Consider the following 19,057-nt stretch of genomic DNA (forward strand, 5'->3'; position numbering starts at 1 on the left):
AACACAAAGAACTGGTGCTAAGTCAGGCACTGGAACCAGTTTGGTGGAGACGTGGTATAAGAGGAGTTTTAAAAAGATTCTGACACACTAGTCTGTCAGGTGGGACATCAACGGTTGGCTAAAACAACCGTACGCTGTATCCAGTGTCTATTTTTAGTCTCATTTCCATGATTCATGCTCTCTACAAACTGATATTCTAAGAGAGCTGAGAGTCGAGCTTCCTGCTGGATTTCCTAAATCATTGTAACCAGTGCTGGGCGATCTAACTGAAAAATGCAATCATTTACTCGTTGCATATTGTCCATTAAAAAGTAGATTTGAAGCAGTCCATCACACTTACTTGCACTGACTGACTTACTTACCAACGTGGCACAGCTTCGTTAAAGGCATGTTTAAACCTGAGTATTTCCTGCATGGAGGAATTTTTGGCATCTCCAAACAAGCTTTAACCAGCCCCAAAGGAAACTCAGCAAAATGATAAGAGGAAGCAATTCAGTTTTTTGACCAGTTTTGTCAGTTGGGGTTTCATTTATTCAAGCACAACGGGCTTATTTGTTCATCAAATGAATAAAAACAACTTTTGTCTTATATTGTTATGATGCTACGATGGTGGATGTTCATATTAAACGTGGCCAAAGTTTGAAATATTTAGACTTACTACATCAATGTAATCCCTATGAGGACAAAATTAATTCGTCACACTGCTGAATATTTGGTTTCCAACCATTTTTTTTCCTACTTTTGTGATAATTTGACATCAGTTCATCACAGATTTCTTTATACAGTCATCTACTACAGTTCACAATGACTGGGTGCTTACACTGAGCAGGCTTCCAGAAGTCGGCCAATCAGAGAGAAGTGTTCTTTTGGGGAGGGGATGGAGGGGTCTTAAAGAGACAGGCGCTAAAATGATTTCCGTCAGTCAGTGGATGAACTGAGGTGCTGCATAAAGGGTCCATTTTTGGTTTGTTTGTTGCTTTTTAAATGTGAATCATGCAATGCTAGTCGACTGATAAACTAGCACAACAGGCCCCCTTCAGGATACAGATTTGGAACTATACAGCAGGTGTAAAACTGGCCCGACCCAGTAGGATTTCTGTTATGGCTCAGGTAGAAATGGCTCTAGTGCAAGTGAATCGCCATCGAGTTTACGTCACGCTTCTATACAAAGGTTTCAGGCACTTTGGATGTTCAGATCTTTACACGCTGCAGTCGGGGACTCGTCTGATCAGAGTCGTGAAGAAGTAACTTCAGCGACAAGAAAAACAAGGATTCCTGCAGCAGATGGTCCGACTCCCACAGAGCACCACGGAGTCAGACTTGGATTACATGAAGAGACGGAATAAATCCACACAGATAAAACTGTAGCAGCTCCTCCAAGATGCTCAGAGCAACCAACCTGCCAAGTTCTGTGGAGAATTCTCCAGGATAAACATCAAGGATAAAACCAGAGAAAAATTGAGCTTTTGCAGCATTTTTGTATCATCTGAAATCTCGACTGACCCTTTTAACCCTTAACAGCTAAATGGAAGTTTATGGTCATTTTGAAGTCTTGTGTGTTTGCACAGGAACCCACCGGGCTGCATACCTCCTCAAGTATTTTTTATTAGCGTTCCAGAAAAATTGAAAATCTTAGAGAGGATGTTTGGTTTGTTAAATGTGGAGGAACAGGACGGAGAGAAGCGTCGGGAGGGCAGGAGGACGGGGCGGAAAAGGTTACACTGGGGCACAAAGGTAGATGAGGCAATTTGAATTGAAACGGGAGAACAAACGCAGAGCAAACAGAGAGAAGAAGGAGGAGGCTGGGAGTGGCTGGGATTTTATTCATCACCTGCTACACTGTAGTTTTCCACCTGGCAACACAGAAGAAGCAGTTTAGAGCTTTATCTGAGGATTAATCTCATATTTACTGATAAATTCCCCCTAAAAAACTCAAATTATTCCTGCATTTTTTCCATGTAAAATGGCAGATGCCAATCAGCCCGTGACTCACAATATGTGCGAGAACAAACGATTGTCTCCGAGCGTGTCAAGCTGCCAAACACGGCGTGATGGTTTCCACGCTGACGGATTAAAACTCTGCACAGTACACAAAACCTATTGTGTGAGATCCGCTGACCTTTCTCATCTCGGGGAATTTTTTTATCTCTGTTGCTACACGCTGAAGTGTTTCTGTGAAGTGATTGGAGGAAGCAAAGAAGGCCTGGAACTGTAAATAAAAGGGACATTTCATAACTACAAGACGACATCTGATGAATTAACTGCTCCTTTAACTAATATTGCACCTCTAATGAAGGTTTTTCAAGTTGTGTGACACATTGGAACTGTACGATCTCAAATTCAAAGGTTAAAAATTCCTCATTCGCTTCAATGTTATGTTTGAACCGTCTGCTCGCATTTCCAGCCAACTGCACGATAATAACATGTTTTATAACAAAACAGCCTCCGAATGAGGGCTGCGTCCTCGTTAAACGCATCCTGTGATTTGTGCTAATGACGCACTCGGCTAAATGGTATTTTAGAGGGTTCCGCGGCATTTTAACGTCGTGCCGTGAGTCACTCTGCGAGCGGCTTTTCATGCTGCTGTCTCCGTCGGCGAGGGCGACCGGCTTTGTTGTGCAGATGCTGACACGCCCTGAGTCAACCTGTTCATCTGTTCACCTCCGCTCAGGTCACTGGAGCGTGTCGCCACAAAGCTGGAGGTCAGGGACCAATGAAACAGAGTTGGTCTTTATTGTCATGATGTCGGCGGCGACACATAAAGACGAGCCTTGATTGTCTTTGTTTGGGGGGAAATTTATTTTAGTCTTTTTAATTCAGAGTCAAATATGGCTGCCGGCGTGGAACGATATCTGTTAATGAGGTGCTTCTTACAAACACACACGTGTTTAAAGTGGAAGTAGTATTTTTAATTAGCAATTATAGGCAACATCTCCATTTGAAATCTATTTTATAAAACCTATAAATGTGTTGCTAAATGCCATTAAAGCTGCTGTAGCGGCATCATCATGGTGACACAGTAGATCAATCTATTGTCCCATATTAACTGCTGTGAACAAAACCTAGTGCAAACATATTAGAAGTCATCGACATCAATTACATTATTTAAACAGTGGTGACTGACGCTGAGTGAGGTTGTGCAATGAGTTCAAGGTGTTCTCAGCGTTGTTTCACCGCTGGTTGGGTAATATGTGTAATGTAATGTGTAATTGTGTTTCCTAACTGAAGGTATGACACGTGAGCAACACCTCAGTCCTCACAGGGACACTGAAGGGTGTCTCATTGTATCATTTTATATCACATTGTAACATAATGTATCATATTGTATCTGACTGTAGTATATTGTGTCGTGTTATATTGTATCATATCATTTTGTATCTTTTTAATATTGCATCATACTGTATCTTACCGTCGTATATTGTATCCTGTTATATTATATCTTATTGTATCATGATATATCTTACTGTATCGTACTGTACTGTAGTATGTTGTATCCTACCGTATTGTATCGTTATGTATTATTTCACATTGTAGCATATTGTATCGTACTGTAGTATATTGTATCATATCATGTTGTATTGTCCTGTGTCTTGCTGTATCATATTGTCTCATAAGGCAGGTTTATACGTATGTGTTTAAGCAGATTGCCTTTAGTTTGGAGGCAACCTGATGTATGTCATTCTAATATTCTGTCTAAGTTAGTCACTAACTTCGTCTGTCTTCACTGAGAGATAAAAGCGATTATATTGCTTTAAAACAATAAGCTAAAAGATGCTACGGTGCTAAACTTCAGACATCTAATGAAGTCATTTGAGCAATTATTATTATACAGGACATAGAGAGCAGCTTTAAGTTAAAATATCCTGTACAGTAACATCCATACATCATCTTATGTCTTATCTATACACCGCTTAATCCTCACTGGGGTGGTGGGGGGCTGGAGTCTATCCCAGCTGACTCAGGGTGAAGGCAGGTTCACCTGGACAGGTAACCAGTCTATCACAGGGCTACACTTAGAGACAGACAACCAAGCACACTCACATTCACATTCCCAATTAACCTCAGCATGTTTCTGGACCTTGTGGGAGGAAGCCGGAGAACTCGGAGAGAACCCACGCTGCACGAGGAGAACATGCAAACTCCACGCAGAAAGATCCCGGGTGTCCTCACCGGCGACCTTCTAGCTGCGAGGCAACGGTGCTAACCACCGCGCCTGCACAGTAATATAAAATGATCAAATTTTTATTTTAGCTTTAATTCTTTGTTTCTATTGCCGGGACAGTGCAGGAAAGTAGTTGCATCCAGAGTTGGCTAGCAGCTACTTTGCATATGGGCAGGAACAAAAACACAAAACAATAAATACACTAAATATAACAATCCAAAACTTAAATGTCTATCAGTGTGGGATAATACATAAAATCAATACATATAATATTTTTCTTGCCATCATAACGACACATTGCACCCAGTCTGCTGCTTTAATCTGAGCTGTGGTTTCTATTAATGTTTCCAGATGTGTACTTTTACATACAAGGAACTACTTCTGATAGCTTCTTATCTTTAAACACACACTCCTACTAAACTAACTACCTGCAAGCTCCAGTCATCCTTCAAGCACATTTTAACGTCTGTCTTGGTCAAAGTCCTCCAACAGTTCTATTAAAAGCCTGTAAATTCACCCAGGGTGTGTTTTAATGGTTTATTTTCACATCATGAAACATAAAACTGTCAGAGGCTCAGATCTTAACCTCCAGACAAACACACAAACCCAACTAAACCGGCCGTGTGAGGAGAGACACACCTTGGACGAGCTCCTCGGTTCTGGATCTGGTTACAGGCCGCACATGAATACACAAACACCTCCATGGGAACCCCTGCCAGCTCCGTCAGGACACAAAAGAGTTTAGTCAGTGGCGGGTGTAGTTACACACTGCAGCACACACACACACACAATGATAAAGAATGCATTGTGTTTTACATCCCGAATAATGAAACCTCTCGTTTTTTATTTTAAAAAAATGTCTGAACTGTGACGCTGAGGTGAGCCGGGCGGAGGATTAACATGAGGAACCCTGTTTGTATGTATGAGCTGGATCTAGTGAGCTGCAGGAGATCTGCTCTGTGGCTGACCTCCACCTCTGACCTCCACCACAAACACTGACGCCTCACCAGCATGTCTAAAAGTCAGTCCTGGCTCTTGTTCATGAATGCACACTGCAGAATCTTATAAAGGATGCATCTTCTAGGATCACCTCCCTTCAGACATTTCAATGTCTTTCAGCTCATTTATTTGGTTTTTCTTTAAACCTGCAGCTTTTCTTTGGTCTCTTTAAAAAAACAACAACACCTGAGACAAAGTTAGCCACCAGCTCTGAACACGGTGGAGCTTCAAGCAGGTAAAAAGCCAAATAAACATTAAAATGAGAGTGAATATTGGACTCATATTCGTCAGGAAGATACAAACACGACTCCAAATGAGTGCTAACGCTGCTCAGGATGTGTTAAACAGCAGCTGTAAGGTGAAAATACTGCAGTAGATGTTGTTTACGGCAGCTTAATAGAAGCTAAATGGATTTTGTTTTCTTCAAGAAGTCCACTAGCAATCAAAGGGAGGTTTATGGAGCCAAGGCGTGAATAATGAGTCATGTATTTCTCATTTTAACACATTAAGCAGGCAGATTTGGGCCCCAGTGTGAAGCACGGCGGTGGCATCATCATGATGTGGGGATGCTTCACGGGCAAAACGTTCTGGTATGTTTGTAAAGTTATAAGATTAAACATATGCAGCAAAACATTTCAGCTGCTTTCCTGTCAAGACAAACCAATCCAGGACTAAAAAACAAAACCTAAGATGCTGCGATGATGTTTAAACATCTGGACTTTCATGCAGTAGCTTCACCACAATGCTGATCTAACACCTCTAATGTCTTTTCTGTATATATAAACTAATAGTTTCTGTGACTGTGCCCACTATGTTGAATAGTTTCCTCATGTGTCACATTTAAAAGCTCGAGCGAGTCGTCGTGCAGCCTTCCGTCTCTGATTTCTTACTACAACACACCTCGACATGAATGGATGTTTACAGGGAGAAACTACACCTCTTTGTTTCCTGGATCATCTTTCCAGCCTTTAACGCTCACTGGAAACTCCCACTTTCCTGCTCGACTTGCCCTCCACACCTCTTCCCCTTCGTCCTCAGACACAGTAATCCTCTCGGGGCACAAAGAGTTCTGGGTGAGAACGTCTTGTCGTTTCAATTTAGTTTGTCCGTCTGTGATGTGAGTCCCCTCTGTGTGCATTAATGGTCAGAATTCAGTCACGTCTTGAATTCTGATCAACACACGGTCTCCATCTTTACAGTTTATTCAGGACTAACCAGTGCTGAGTGCATTATCACGTCTCCTGCATATTTTTCAAATCCTAACGGGGCATCAAATAACTCGTGATGTTATCAAATGCAACAAAGACGCGTCTTCCACGCAGCTCATGCGAGACTGTAACCAAAGCAGCGCTGATATGATTTTCTGATCCTTGTGGGGTAAAGATCCTCAGCCCAAAGAAACAACTGAATAATGTCAATTTTTTATTTTTTTGCTCAAGACACCGAAACCGATCCGTTTAGCCAATTGCACAATCGCACACTGTAGTTAAGGAGGTGTAACACAACCCGGATTCGCTGTATGTTGTGTAGCATGCAGGACCCAGAGATTCATCAAAAGAGCCTGAAGAGGCCCAAAGAAGCATTTTATCAGTCATCAACATTTATTAAAGAGAGCTGCAAACAAAGCCGGGTTTTGGTGTTTCTCTGTTAAACTTTTAATCCATGGAGGTTTCTGTTAAACCTCCCAGAGTCCAGAAAAACAAGTTTTTATTCTCCTGACGTCATCACACTAATCTACATGTGCAGTGACACCGTTTAGGGTAAACTACGGTTAGACCCTCCCTCGTAAGAACAATTGCTGTAAAATAGTGATAGCTTTTGCTGATTTATAGACAGAAAGATGTTATTTTACGGCCAAACATTGTAAAAGAACAAGCTGCCATTTGTAAAAGTTTGTATTTTTGTTATGGATGTTATTTACTGTTTGGGTCATTTTATTTTTCTTGTTTTGTTTTTTACTGTCAACTTGTAAATCAATACTGTTGTTGATAAGTATATATCTTATAATAAGCTATTCATTAGTTATCCTGTTTGTACTACTGTTGTATGTACAGAAAAATGACAATAAACTTGATTTAATTTTTTTTTTTATCCACTGTTTAAATGGTTATTAATTGAAATTTAACAAAGTGGGAAATGTGTAATTTTTTAATTTTTTGTAATAAATTTTCAATGCTTAAAATACGTTATTTAAATTTAAAAATAACTACAAATATATTTAAAATAATTATTGTTTTTTGGGCTAATTTCATAGAAAAAATGTAATATTATGGTCAAATGTAAAAAATAAATAAATAAATAAAATAAAATTACCATTTGTAGAGAAAAGATTTTTTTATGTGGATGTTATTTACAGTTTTTAGTTTTTAGTTTTTGTTTTTAACTGTTTACAAGTGGATTAATACTTTTCTGTTATTTTATTAGTCATTATCAAAACCTAAAAAAAAAGGAAAATCTGTTTAACGATAAATTGTCCAAAAAATTACTGTAAAAATGTGAAAAGCATGTTTATGTAATGCTACAGAAGAACCATTATTTTCTGTTTAACTTGTCGGAATATTTTATTTTTTATTATATTCATACATCTTTTCAACCACAAAAAAAAGAAGAAAAAAAAAACACAGCTCCCTCATTGGTTTTGATCATTTCTACCAATCAAGACAAACTTAAAGTTGTAAATTTTTTATTTTTTTTTAAATCACAAAACTAGTCAGTCTTGTGTCGCTGCTCAAACAGTCTCTCTCCTCCTTCGTCCTGTTGCTGCTTTCAGATATTCCACCACGTTTACCTCGACGATAATCCAGTTTTCCCAACGGTCACCACGGCGCTGCTTACAGTCACCACGGCAACAGCGCTGGAATGTGGAAATACAGGATGTGGAATATGATTCACCTGCAAACACCGAAGCGAAGAAAGAGCCGATGTGTTTGAGCAGGAGTCTGCACACACTCAGGAGGACCCCCCTCATGGAGGTCTGTCCGGGGGGTGTTTTAGTCCAGAACGAGGTCTTTTAAAGTTCAGAGGTCAAGATGTGGACCAAGAGTTACTTTTAAGATTAAATCCATGATGCAGGCTGACGGAGACGAAGGAATTTGTGCTTTTAGTTTGTCTGAAACATGAACTCAAACTTAGGGATGGGAGTGAACTTGTGTTTCCCTCTTCAAGAAATATATATTTTTTAATTTTTTACACCACAGTTACAGTCGTGTGTTCATACCAGGCTGGAAACAGGAGACCTGGCTGTGAACAGATATGACAAACTCTACTAATAGTGTTTATTTCATACAGAAGCTGTGGTGTGTTGGACCATTTAAGTGAATTTAAAGCCAATTGTTGTTCTATCCTTACATCACGGAGGCCACAATTTGAATTATTTGTCAATTTAAATGAATTTTTTCTGATAAATAACACCTTAAAGTTTGTACATTCTGAATAATGACCCAGACAAATTAAGAGCCTGTTAAACATTTTTGCTGTTTCATTCTAATTTCCATGAACACTAATATCTATATATCTGAACCTGCTGTACGGTGGAGCCGCTTCGCCCAGACTGACCCAACCTCCCGCTGCTCCGGCTCTTTTATACCCGCCTATAAAAAGCCGTCAGCGGACTGATTATTAACCCTGTTGTGATGTCCTGTAACTCTACACTGCTCACACACAAAGACGCGCTGATGTTGAACTAATGGGTGGAGATGCCGGCAGTCACTCGGTGACCAGTCGAGATGACGGTGCCGAAACAACAACCGATACTGAAACGATATTTATTACAAATCAAACAACGAGTGTCTTCCCTTTTCACTGCGACATGTTTTGTAGCAGCTATAATAGGAGTGAGCGGACTCAGCGTCATGATAATTTAAAGCTTTTATTTCACAAATATTCAGGCAGTCAGCAGCCATAATCTCATGTAAACACAACGTACAAAAAGATGCAAATGCTCTTTATGTGTCAGCTTTTTATTAGCAGCCTGGAGGCAAAGTCTGACTATCGTCTATATTTGTGCTGCTGTGAATGAATCTCATGTTAAACCGACACAGAACTGCTCCAGTGTGTCTGAGTTGTGTTGTAACGTGTCGAAAATGTAATCTAATCTATTAAAAGTACATGAACGGTTGCACTGGGTGATGTTTTAGGAACCACAGTGACTGATTTTTCATGATCTCTTACACAGAAGAAGCCATATAGAATTTATTACCAATAATGAAAATATAGATTATTGCCGGCCTTGTCTAACTGTACATATGGCACACTATTCGTCTTATAAACCAACCAAGTGTTGAATTTTTAGGTCAGAATGTACTGTGAGGGTAACCGACTCCGACCCAAAGGCACTGTTGACCCGCATCCTGGCTACCGAGCAACACGGAGGAGGTCAAATGTCAGCTCCGTGATATCGAAGGCCAGGTGCGAGTGCGTTTGGTCCACAAAGACCTCCGGCCGTCCCACTTGGCCTGTGGAGTGCTGGTGGCTTTTGAGAGTTTCCAGGGTGGCATAGACGACTCTGGCCCGCTGCTCCTCCGAGGACGGGTCGGCCCAGCGGTGGCGAGGCAGCGACGGCGAGTGGAGGAGGAAGTACGCGGACGACATGTAGACTTTGATGAACTCCTGCTTCAGATGGGACAAGTCTCTCTGCAAACACACGGGGAGGAGGAACGGGTTACTGAGGATCCACATCAGATCTACAAACACATTTGTTTACAGAGAAAAGCCACCAGCGCCCTCTACGGGTCTGTACTGGTGCTACACGCTGGGCTGTGCTGCTATCACTTCAGGCAAGTTACATTAATTTACTGTAGGCTGATCCTACATAAACACTGCTTCATCGCTGTTCAACACTGAATCATGGTCAATTTAATGAGGCTTTTCTGACAGTTATTCCATCAGGATTCACCCCCTCAAGTCACACGTTTAGTAAAATGGAGACCATCTGAGTGCAGTGAAGGTTTCTCAAGTGGTTGTTGTGTAAAGACACCTGGATACTGAAGGTCCAGTCACTGGTGAATCAGTACAGTAGTGTTGGCTAGAACTACACCACGAAGACACAAGACCAGTAAAGGTTATTATAAAGCATAAGTCAGGGGACGGACACAAGCTTCATGGTAAAGAAACTGTTAGAAAACTCTCAGGTCAACTGCAAGTATGTTCTTTGGTCTGATGAAACTGAAACTGAGCTTCTTGGCCATCAGACTAGACGCTATGTTTGACGGATACTAAACATCACACATCATCACTAACACGCCATTCCTACTGTGAAGCACGGCGGCAGCAGCATCATGGTGTGGGGATGCTTCTCGGCTGGACTTGAAAGGGGCTTCTCACTCATGATCACTGTGCAATGCGACGGCTTTGTAAAGAATAATGGGGTAAAACTGCAGTGTCCAGATGTGCAAAGCTGATTTAGATCGATCCATACTGGCTCAATGCTGTAATCGACTAAATACTGTATACAATCACTTCTTTTACATTTTATATTTTTAATTAATTGACATTTGTTTGTAGAAATGTCTTCTCACATTACCATTAAAGAATCTTTTTTTTAATATAAATTCTTGTGCAAAACACCAGATTAAATCAACAATAATTTAATGTTGAAACGTCCACGGGGAGTTTTTATAGGTGCCATATGTCCTCACAACATTATACTAGTAATACAAGTAAACACCAACCTTCTGCGCTCTGCTCATGCTGGTCTCAGCCTCCAGCCAGGCGCTCTGAAAGAAAACATTTGTTTAAATGAAATCAAATTTGGCTCAATCGTTTTGTTTGTTTTGTAAATCCAATAATTTAAAAGCAGTATTCAGGCTATAAAGCAGATGTGATGGATCAGGTTACATAAGGAGCTCTTAATCCTTGAAGAATTGCATCTCTGTCATTTAAAGTCTGGATGCTGTTCCTCAAGCTTTCTGATTTCGCCACACAAACATCCTCAGGACAAAAAAAATTACTTTTAACGAATTCAGCCCACACTGGGAAGCCAATGAATTACACAGATGTTAAATTAATCGAATTTCAAACACAGCTTGATATAAATTTGACCACTTTGTCCTCTTTTCTGACCCTGAGAGCATCCAGAAGGTCCGTCTGGTCCAACAGCACTGGAAAAGTTGAAAGGATAGGACTGCATATGAGATCTGAAACACAGACAGAATAATTAAAATAGAGTTTTTACTGAGTGTTCAGTTCAGACAAGAGGCACTGACGGCATTGGTTACCTGCATTCTGCATGGTGGGCCGGTCCATCAGCAGCGCGTCGGCCAGCAGCTGCCTGTGCAGAGCCAGCAGGTGGACGCAGCTTAAACAGTGCAGCAGAGTGTCTGGAAGGAGACTGAAGAGGGAAAAAGTGCCGAGGGTGAGCCAAGGATGTGTCCAAGTAAATCTAGTAATGATTCATTAATGCTGAATTAGCTCTCATAATCCAGTCTGCGGAGCTCTGCTGTCAGAGCTTCCTCGCCGATCCTCCCACCTGAGCTGCGTTCTGGTCCGGCTGTTGGCCGATTTCAGCTTCACGATGAGTTTGGGCTGCCGCCTGGCCTGGCGCATCTGCTGGAAAACACCGCCTGGAGCTGAGGGGAGAGATTTTGATTGATTTTTTTACCACATCACATTTGAAAGTAGAAGTTTATGTATTGAGTCTGGTGTGTTTTCTTACATCCTCTCGGGAGTGATGCCTCCACTGGTACGTCCCTCTCATAGGGGGTGCCACCGTTCACAGTCAGCTCGTAGGTCCTGTAAGTATTAAAGCATTAAGTGCAAAATTATTATTGTCAGTCTATTTTTACACTCATGTAGCTGTAGTAGGTTTCCTTTCAAGTTACTCGTTCTTTTATTCACTCTAGACGTTTGCAAAGAAAACAACGTGAGAGCCTTTGGTGTGATTTCATATTTACATGTGGGTTTAACTGTGTGTACGTCTGGATTACTGCAGCTTTATAATCCTGACTTAGCGGAGTCAGTGCATGTACCTGTTTGAAAGTGGATTTCCAGCATCATCAGTCAGTTTGAGGAAAGCCCAGCCACAGCTCAGGTCTCCTCTCTCACCTGTAGACTAAGAAACAGACGCACACCGGAGTTTTTCCTGCCTCTAAATGAGTGAAGTAGGGATTTTTCTTTGCCGGCTGCTACTCGCTGCCTCATCAATGTCTGCGTGTGTGTGTGTCCTTACATTTCGTATAAAAGTGACTCCCAGTTCAAAGAGGATGCCGAGTTCAGGAGACGTAGAGTCGCAGCGCAGGAAACAGTCTCCGTCCAGGAGGGTGGGCAGGATCCCCGTCATCTGGAACAAACGCACAAACAAACACGTGCTTGGATTTCAGATTGTGGACTGTTTCTATCATTGCAGCTCAGCAGAATCCTCAGACAGGACGAACGCGGGTCTTTGAGATGTGTTAGAATGTCACATCTACTGATAAAGAGTCTTGGAGAGTGTCTTAAATTCAGGTTGGATGGGTCTTAAAGGTTCTGAAGTCAAGTAACTGCAAGGATTTCCAGTGTGAAATGCCCCTGTACTTGATGATAGAAGGAAAGGTGTTGCTATTTGTAGAAAACAAAGAAAGAAATTTAGGTGTTCTACAAGGCAAACTGAATCCTGTTTCCACTTCTGCTCCACTCTCTCTACCGCTAGCAAGGACTTAAAATGGATCTTATAGTAACAACTCCATCATTAACATCAGACCTCCAAACAGTTTCTAGCTCTACAGCAACACACCTGTGACTACCTTCAGCTGGAAAGTGTATATTTTTACTTTTGGTGTATGTTTCCATCACAAATTTAGTCTTAAATTTCAATTAAAGTCGTATTAATCAGGTCTTTAAAAGTCTTTTTAATGCAACCTGTTTATACCCATGGCCACCCTGATCAGAGTTTGACTGCAGACAGAGTTTCTATTCAGTTTTTATAATGCTGCCGGGGTTCACTCGTACCCTCGGGGAGAAGCTCCAGGTCTTGGGGCTCTTGGAGTTGTAGGCTGCCCTCACTGTGTGGATGTTACTCAGCACCTGGAGCAAAAACACAAAGACGTGAAATTAAAAAAACCTAATCTGCATTCAACTCTGCAGCAGCACTGGTGGGCTGCGGGCTAGTTTTGGCTGTTAACTAAAAATTAAACAGAATTAATTAAAGTGTTTTTACTCTATAGAGACATGAGGAGTGTGAGGAAGTGCAGCGAGGCGATAAGCTTTATGCACAACAGATACCTGAGTTCCATCAAAGGCACAGAGGCGGATGTGTCTGCTGAGGACCTGAACTCCAACCCCAGGAGTAGGAATCATCTTGCAGCTCCACAGCGTGAAGCAAACACAAGTCCTGACCTGGCGAGAGCGAACCTACGCCGCAGGAGATTCAGAAATGTGAAGCCAGGACAGCATGTTAATGACAACATTATGCACAAACATGAACAAACACACAGAAGGAGGCTCTCACCCTGCCGGTGTCCGGGTCCAGGAAGAGGTCTTTAAAGGAGAGCTGTGATTGGCTGAGCTCAGGCTGAATGTAGTGACTTCCTCTGTATGTTTCACCTGGAAGAAGACACAAAGGCTTACAGCATTGTCTTTTAATCCGTCTAAGTAGTAGTCGTACAAATATAAAGTCATATAACTAATATACTTAATGAAACAAAAATGGAGTTTAACCTCTTTGGCACAGTTTGAAAAACGTACATTCTTTATTAAGGCAGTGATTGTTGCAGGGAGTGTGCAGTCAGTGTCTAAAAGGATCATCCTGGGTGTCATTTTCTCACTGTGAGCTGAAACTAGATTAAATTCAATCAACTGGCAAATAGAAAATTAATCCTCAGCCATTTGTACAAATGGATTTTTAGTCTTTTTTTTACAGGAAAATGTGTTATCCATGATGTTTAACTGAATGTTTTTGAGTTTTTCTCTGTTGGTTGTTGAAAACTAGCAAACAGGAACATCACTTAGACTCAAGCAAATTATGATTTACTTGTTTTTTTTAATATATTTTTCAGACAAAATGATCAATTAACTGAGACAGGAGGTGCTTTTCATTATTCTGACTTTTGCATCTGTGTGTCCTCTCTCCTCCAGTGACCCAGGAATTGATTCCCCTCTGCCTTAATGGGGGATATCCAGAGGTGATACAGCTGTGGAGTCTGTCATAAGTCACCAGCATTACTTTAAACTGACTCTATGGAACAAAGGATTTCGAATTTGGAAGCTTCAGCTCTTCCATCTTTGCAATTCTTCCTCATATCTTAGTCTAATACCCTCGCTGGAAGGAGCTAAGGAAAGGATGCAAGTGAGGAAAGCAAGAAGTAATAATAAAAAGCAACCAATGGTTTGCTTCAGCCTCATAATAACTGTCAGGTAACAGCCATGAAGTTCAGCAGCCAGTCAGCCAGTGAGCTACAATTTACTAAACTCCCCAGGCCTCCACTGACTTCACTCAGTGTGAACCTGTGTGTTTCTGTTTGTTAGTGAGTGTGTGTGACACAGGGCTCACACACACACTAACAGATGCATGCGTGCTGCATAATGACCTTCCTCCACCAGCAGCTTATTGAGAGTCGATGGTCTGAATCCTGAAGGTATGGCCCCCATGGCAGACAGCACATCTGTTGCATCAATCTGTCACACACACACGCACACACAGCAAAAACCATAAATATATTTCATACACAGTTCAAACTGTTGTATTTATCTACGGGTTATTACGTCTCAAGTCCTCATCTATCATCTGACTGAAATTTTATTTTTTATCATAAACTATGAATATTTAAAATGGTATCTGTGAAAACTGTGGTAAATACATCAAGCAAAGTCTCAGATTTTTTATTATTTTATGTTTTTAATTGCCCATCTACCCACTTTTTGCACTTTTTACACATTTGAGGCTATATTTGAGCAACAATATCTCATTAACTCTGCCTCAGTGCGTCACTGTTTGTTCTCATCGTGTTACTGATTCAGTAATATTGGACAAGCAGATTAAATTGTCTCTGAATGTGGGTGAGTTAAAATATGAAAAGCTGTCATGACAAGTCCTCTATAATACCTACTCCATCAGTAACTAAAGTTAAAAGAAAGTCATCTGAGGATTAAGCGGTGTGTAGATGACGGATGGATGGATGGAAATATCACTAGTTGACTCTGATGTTTTTGTTAATCTGAGCTCAAAGATTGGACTTTTAATGGCGCCTTCAGTTTATTTATTTATTTCATATTTCAATTCACTCATAATCTGAGAATTTTTTTATTTATTTATCCAATTTTGTAGTTTCTGAAAGAGAAATAACAGGAAAAACTGTCGTCCAAACATAGCCTCAAATCTGAATGCAAAAAATTTGGTGAAAGTGGATAATTGGGAAAATAAATATCCACATTCTTTACAAAAATCTTGCAAATCAGAGATGATTGAGCAGAAAAAAAATGTATGATTGTGGGATGAAATGTCCCTTACAGGTAAATCAGCTGTAACATCAGTTCAAGTGCTTTATAATAATTATAATAATAAATGCACAGTTTTACCTCAGTCAGAGCCTTTCTGACAGTCGACCAGTTGGTGTGTGAAGTACTGCCGTCAAAGAACAGAGAAAAAGATCAATAATAACGTTAATGACTGATAGATCTGGTGAAAGTTATCATCATCTACAAGTTCATAGTCATTAAAGTTAAAACCCTGAACCTCTGTTTGTCATCGGATAGTTCTTCATCCTCCTGCTCTTCCTCCTCGTCCTCCTCCGACTCCTCCTCCTCATCGTCGTCGTCACCCTCATCATCTTCAACGTCGACACTAGAGGCCATCTAACACATAACAGCTACATTTAAATTTAACAACACCAGAAAGTTTAATGCATATGAGAGTTTCTCTGACGGTGATGTTTCCCTTTGTGCTTTTTCTGCTACAGAAACCTTCATAGTGAAAAGTTATTGGTTCAAATTCTGCAAAAGCTTGAAGCATCTTTGATATACACAACAGCAGGCTGTACTTTAATGTCCACAGTAATGTTTTATGATGAGCTCAGTAGCTGAATTATTGCCTGAAATGAACAGTAACTGCGATGTGTTAACTTTCATACCTTCAGGAAGGTCCTTGGAACCAGTCCTCTGTTGCCTTTAGTGTCCTGAGCCAGCCACCATCCATCTGCTGGCATCCTTATGACCCTCAACACCTCACCCCTCTGAAACAACAGACACATTAACTTAAAAGCTTCATATTAGTTATCGACAAACAGACTTAATTTACTTTCTGAGAGCCAAGGAGACAAAACCTGCCAAGTGCATCTAAATCTCAGAAAAATATTTGGCATTTAAGTGCTTTTTTTATTTGCAGATTTTATTTCATTTTCATCTGAGATTTGGGCTTTTTCAACAATTTAATATTTACACTGAAGGACATATCCTCAGATTACACATTTCTAAGCTGCTTGAAACACTCTGAATGACTCATTACTTTATATGACGATTAGAAAATCATATGTAAGAAACCATCAACGTACACAACACACACTAATTGACAACCTGAAATTAAATAAGCATGCACTTGGCAAGCCTGTCAGGGGTATTTGGTTTCATTCTTCTTCTCTCTCAGGTTTGCTTCAACTTCACATCCACCTGCTGGACTGTGGACTTGGGTGACCAGAGCTCTAACAGTCCTGATTAACTCATCCTGCTCATAACTAATAAACAACAAATAAAAAGGTGACGGACGACTTTATATGAACTCCAAGATTCCCTTCAGTACTGAGGAACATGCAACATTTAAACTGCAAGAAAGCTGTATGAAAACAGCACCACCGTTTCCAGAGACCACTGCATGTTGCTGGCATGTAGTCAGTGTGTGATTTATCTTTTGTTTTTGAATGAAGAAGAAGAGCTTCACCTGAACAGACAGGTCTCCTTTCTCTAGTCCTCTGAAATCACTGAGGACTTTGAAGATGCGAGGGTGAGACTGAGACGGCGGCTTCACGGCTCTCTTCTCATCTTCACCATCGTTATCAGCATCATCATCGTCGTCGTCGTCGTCGTCGTCGTCATCGTCATCGTCGTCGTCATTGCTGTCTTCGTCGTCATCTTCATCCGTACTATCCTCACTATCTTCCTTTGAAACATTGCTGTGGATCAAAACACATTGAGCTAAGTTTTTATGTTTCTCCTACAACCTAAATAAACACTGAAGTTAAATTTCAGATGCACTGAATGTGAGAAATGTAACCTGATGCTTTACAATACATCTTGTAGATTGAACTGTTGAAGGGAATATCATGTATATAATAAAAAAAAAAAGGTACGTAGCTATGCACATCATTTACAGGTATTATCTCACACACGGGTAACTGACCCTGCAGCAGTGCTGGGTCCGGGTGGCGAAAGCTCCAGGGAGAGCGAAGTCAGACGCTCCAAGATGCTTTGCAGCCGTCTCTCCACTTCTTCTTTCCTCTGATCATAGTTCCCCACCGGAGCCAGTTCATCAGCCTGGAAAACCAAGCAACAGATTATGGCGTCAAATTGTAACACAACACGATGTAACACAGGAAGTTTAGAAATGTGTACTGGAATAGTGCTGAGAAAACGGCTAAGAATCTGCTAGTGATATCTGACTTTCTATGACATTGGCCTTTTATATAAGCCTAGACAAGATGGCGCGGTGGTTCACACCACTGCCTCGCAGCAAGAAGTTCTGAGTGGAGTTTACATTCCTCCCACAGTCCAAAAACATGTCGAGGTTAATTGGTGATTCTAAATTGTCCGTAGGTGTGAACATGAGTGTGCTTGGCTGTCTGTCTCCTCTGGCGATAGACTGGCTACCTGTCCAGGTGAACCTGCCTTCACCCTGAGTCAGCTGGGATAGACTCCAGTAGAGCACAAACCTTTGTAAGTTTCTTCAGTTTCCTCAATGTCTCCTCTGATGACATCTGCAGTTCTTGGCATCTGTTGGAAAGTGAGTATTTAGACCACCACCAAAACATTAACACATCGAAAAAAGGTGATTAAACCAACTGAATCATAACGGGTGGAAAAAAAGGATCATTTTAGTTCTCATCCAGATGACGGTTTTAGTCTTAGCTGGAGTGTTTACCGTCGAAACGCTTCTTCAGTGGATCCAACCTGGTTCTGCACATCCTTCACCACACTGTCAGTCTGTGTTAGAAGAACAATAAGAGGAGACCAGTGTTGACACCAGTGGGGACTGAATTGCACAGCAGATTAATTGCAATTATGCACGTTTTACATCTTTCTATGTGGCAAAATGAGTGTATTCAATCAGTGTATTCAGTGTGGTTCAATGCCAAAGTGTCCACACTGCAGGCCTGACTTCACTCAAAACCTGTCAGTTTAAGGTTTCCCTGCTTTCTACATGAACATATAATTCAAGAAATTATAAATCCTCAAATGCATTTTTAAAAAGAGTCAAGAATGAGTTAATTAGCAAAGAAGTACTTATTGGAAGGGCATTCCCAGCCTTTTCCTTCCATCACTGAATGAGCTCATACGTACAGATGTTCGTGGATGTTGGAACAAACCACGTCTGTAAAGAGTTTATTTGCTAAAACCGTGCAAGACGTGTTATGTTCAAGTTCAAGTCGCTGAGCACTTTATATGCAAAGTGGTCGGTTATTAGTACAACTTGTGCTACAGCTGCCAAAACGTCCCTCTTCGTAGTTATTTCATATCAGACTCCAAAACCTTCGCTTCGGCTCAGTCGCGCTAAACTCTGACCCTCTGATCTCAAACAAACCTGTTGTTTGATTTCGTCCACTTCTCTCTGGACAAGTTGCAACGGTCCTCTTCTTTTTGGTGCCATTGACCCGCTGTTTTGAGCCACATAGCCCGTGTGTTAGCCGACCTGCTAGCTTGCTAGCTGACGCTACACTTCCCCCGGTCGCTAGGCAACCGACTTCTTCTACGGATTCATTATAAGCACACAAACCTTTT

At 41.0% G+C, this 19,057-nt stretch overlaps 1 protein-coding gene across 1 annotated transcript; it reads right to left on the reverse strand.

The window, feature by feature from the left end:
• Nucleotides 1-9,015: 9,015 nt before the first annotated feature.
• Nucleotides 9,016-18,935, reverse strand: nphp1 (nephronophthisis 1). Its single transcript, XM_008292009.1, has 20 exons — nt 18,861-18,935; nt 18,201-18,262; nt 17,992-18,052; nt 17,463-17,596; nt 17,004-17,235; nt 16,201-16,302; nt 15,807-15,925; nt 15,650-15,695; nt 14,662-14,749; nt 13,584-13,678; nt 13,358-13,486; nt 13,085-13,159; nt 12,327-12,437; nt 12,127-12,209; nt 11,814-11,890; nt 11,628-11,727; nt 11,377-11,489; nt 11,222-11,295; nt 10,831-10,875; nt 9,016-9,793 (listed from the first exon to the last, which is right to left on the reverse strand). The coding sequence occupies exons 1-20, from the start codon at nt 18,924-18,926 to the stop codon at nt 9,515-9,517; spliced, it is 2,091 nt and encodes a 696-aa protein (XP_008290231.1). The 5' UTR covers nt 18,927-18,935; the 3' UTR covers nt 9,016-9,514.
• Nucleotides 18,936-19,057: the final 122 nt, after the last annotated feature.

The sequence above is a fragment of the Stegastes partitus genome, unplaced genomic scaffold, assembly GCF_000690725.1.
Source record: "Stegastes partitus isolate 25-593 unplaced genomic scaffold, Stegastes_partitus-1.0.2 Scaffold778, whole genome shotgun sequence".
Taxonomy (NCBI): domain Eukaryota; kingdom Metazoa; phylum Chordata; class Actinopteri; family Pomacentridae; genus Stegastes; species Stegastes partitus.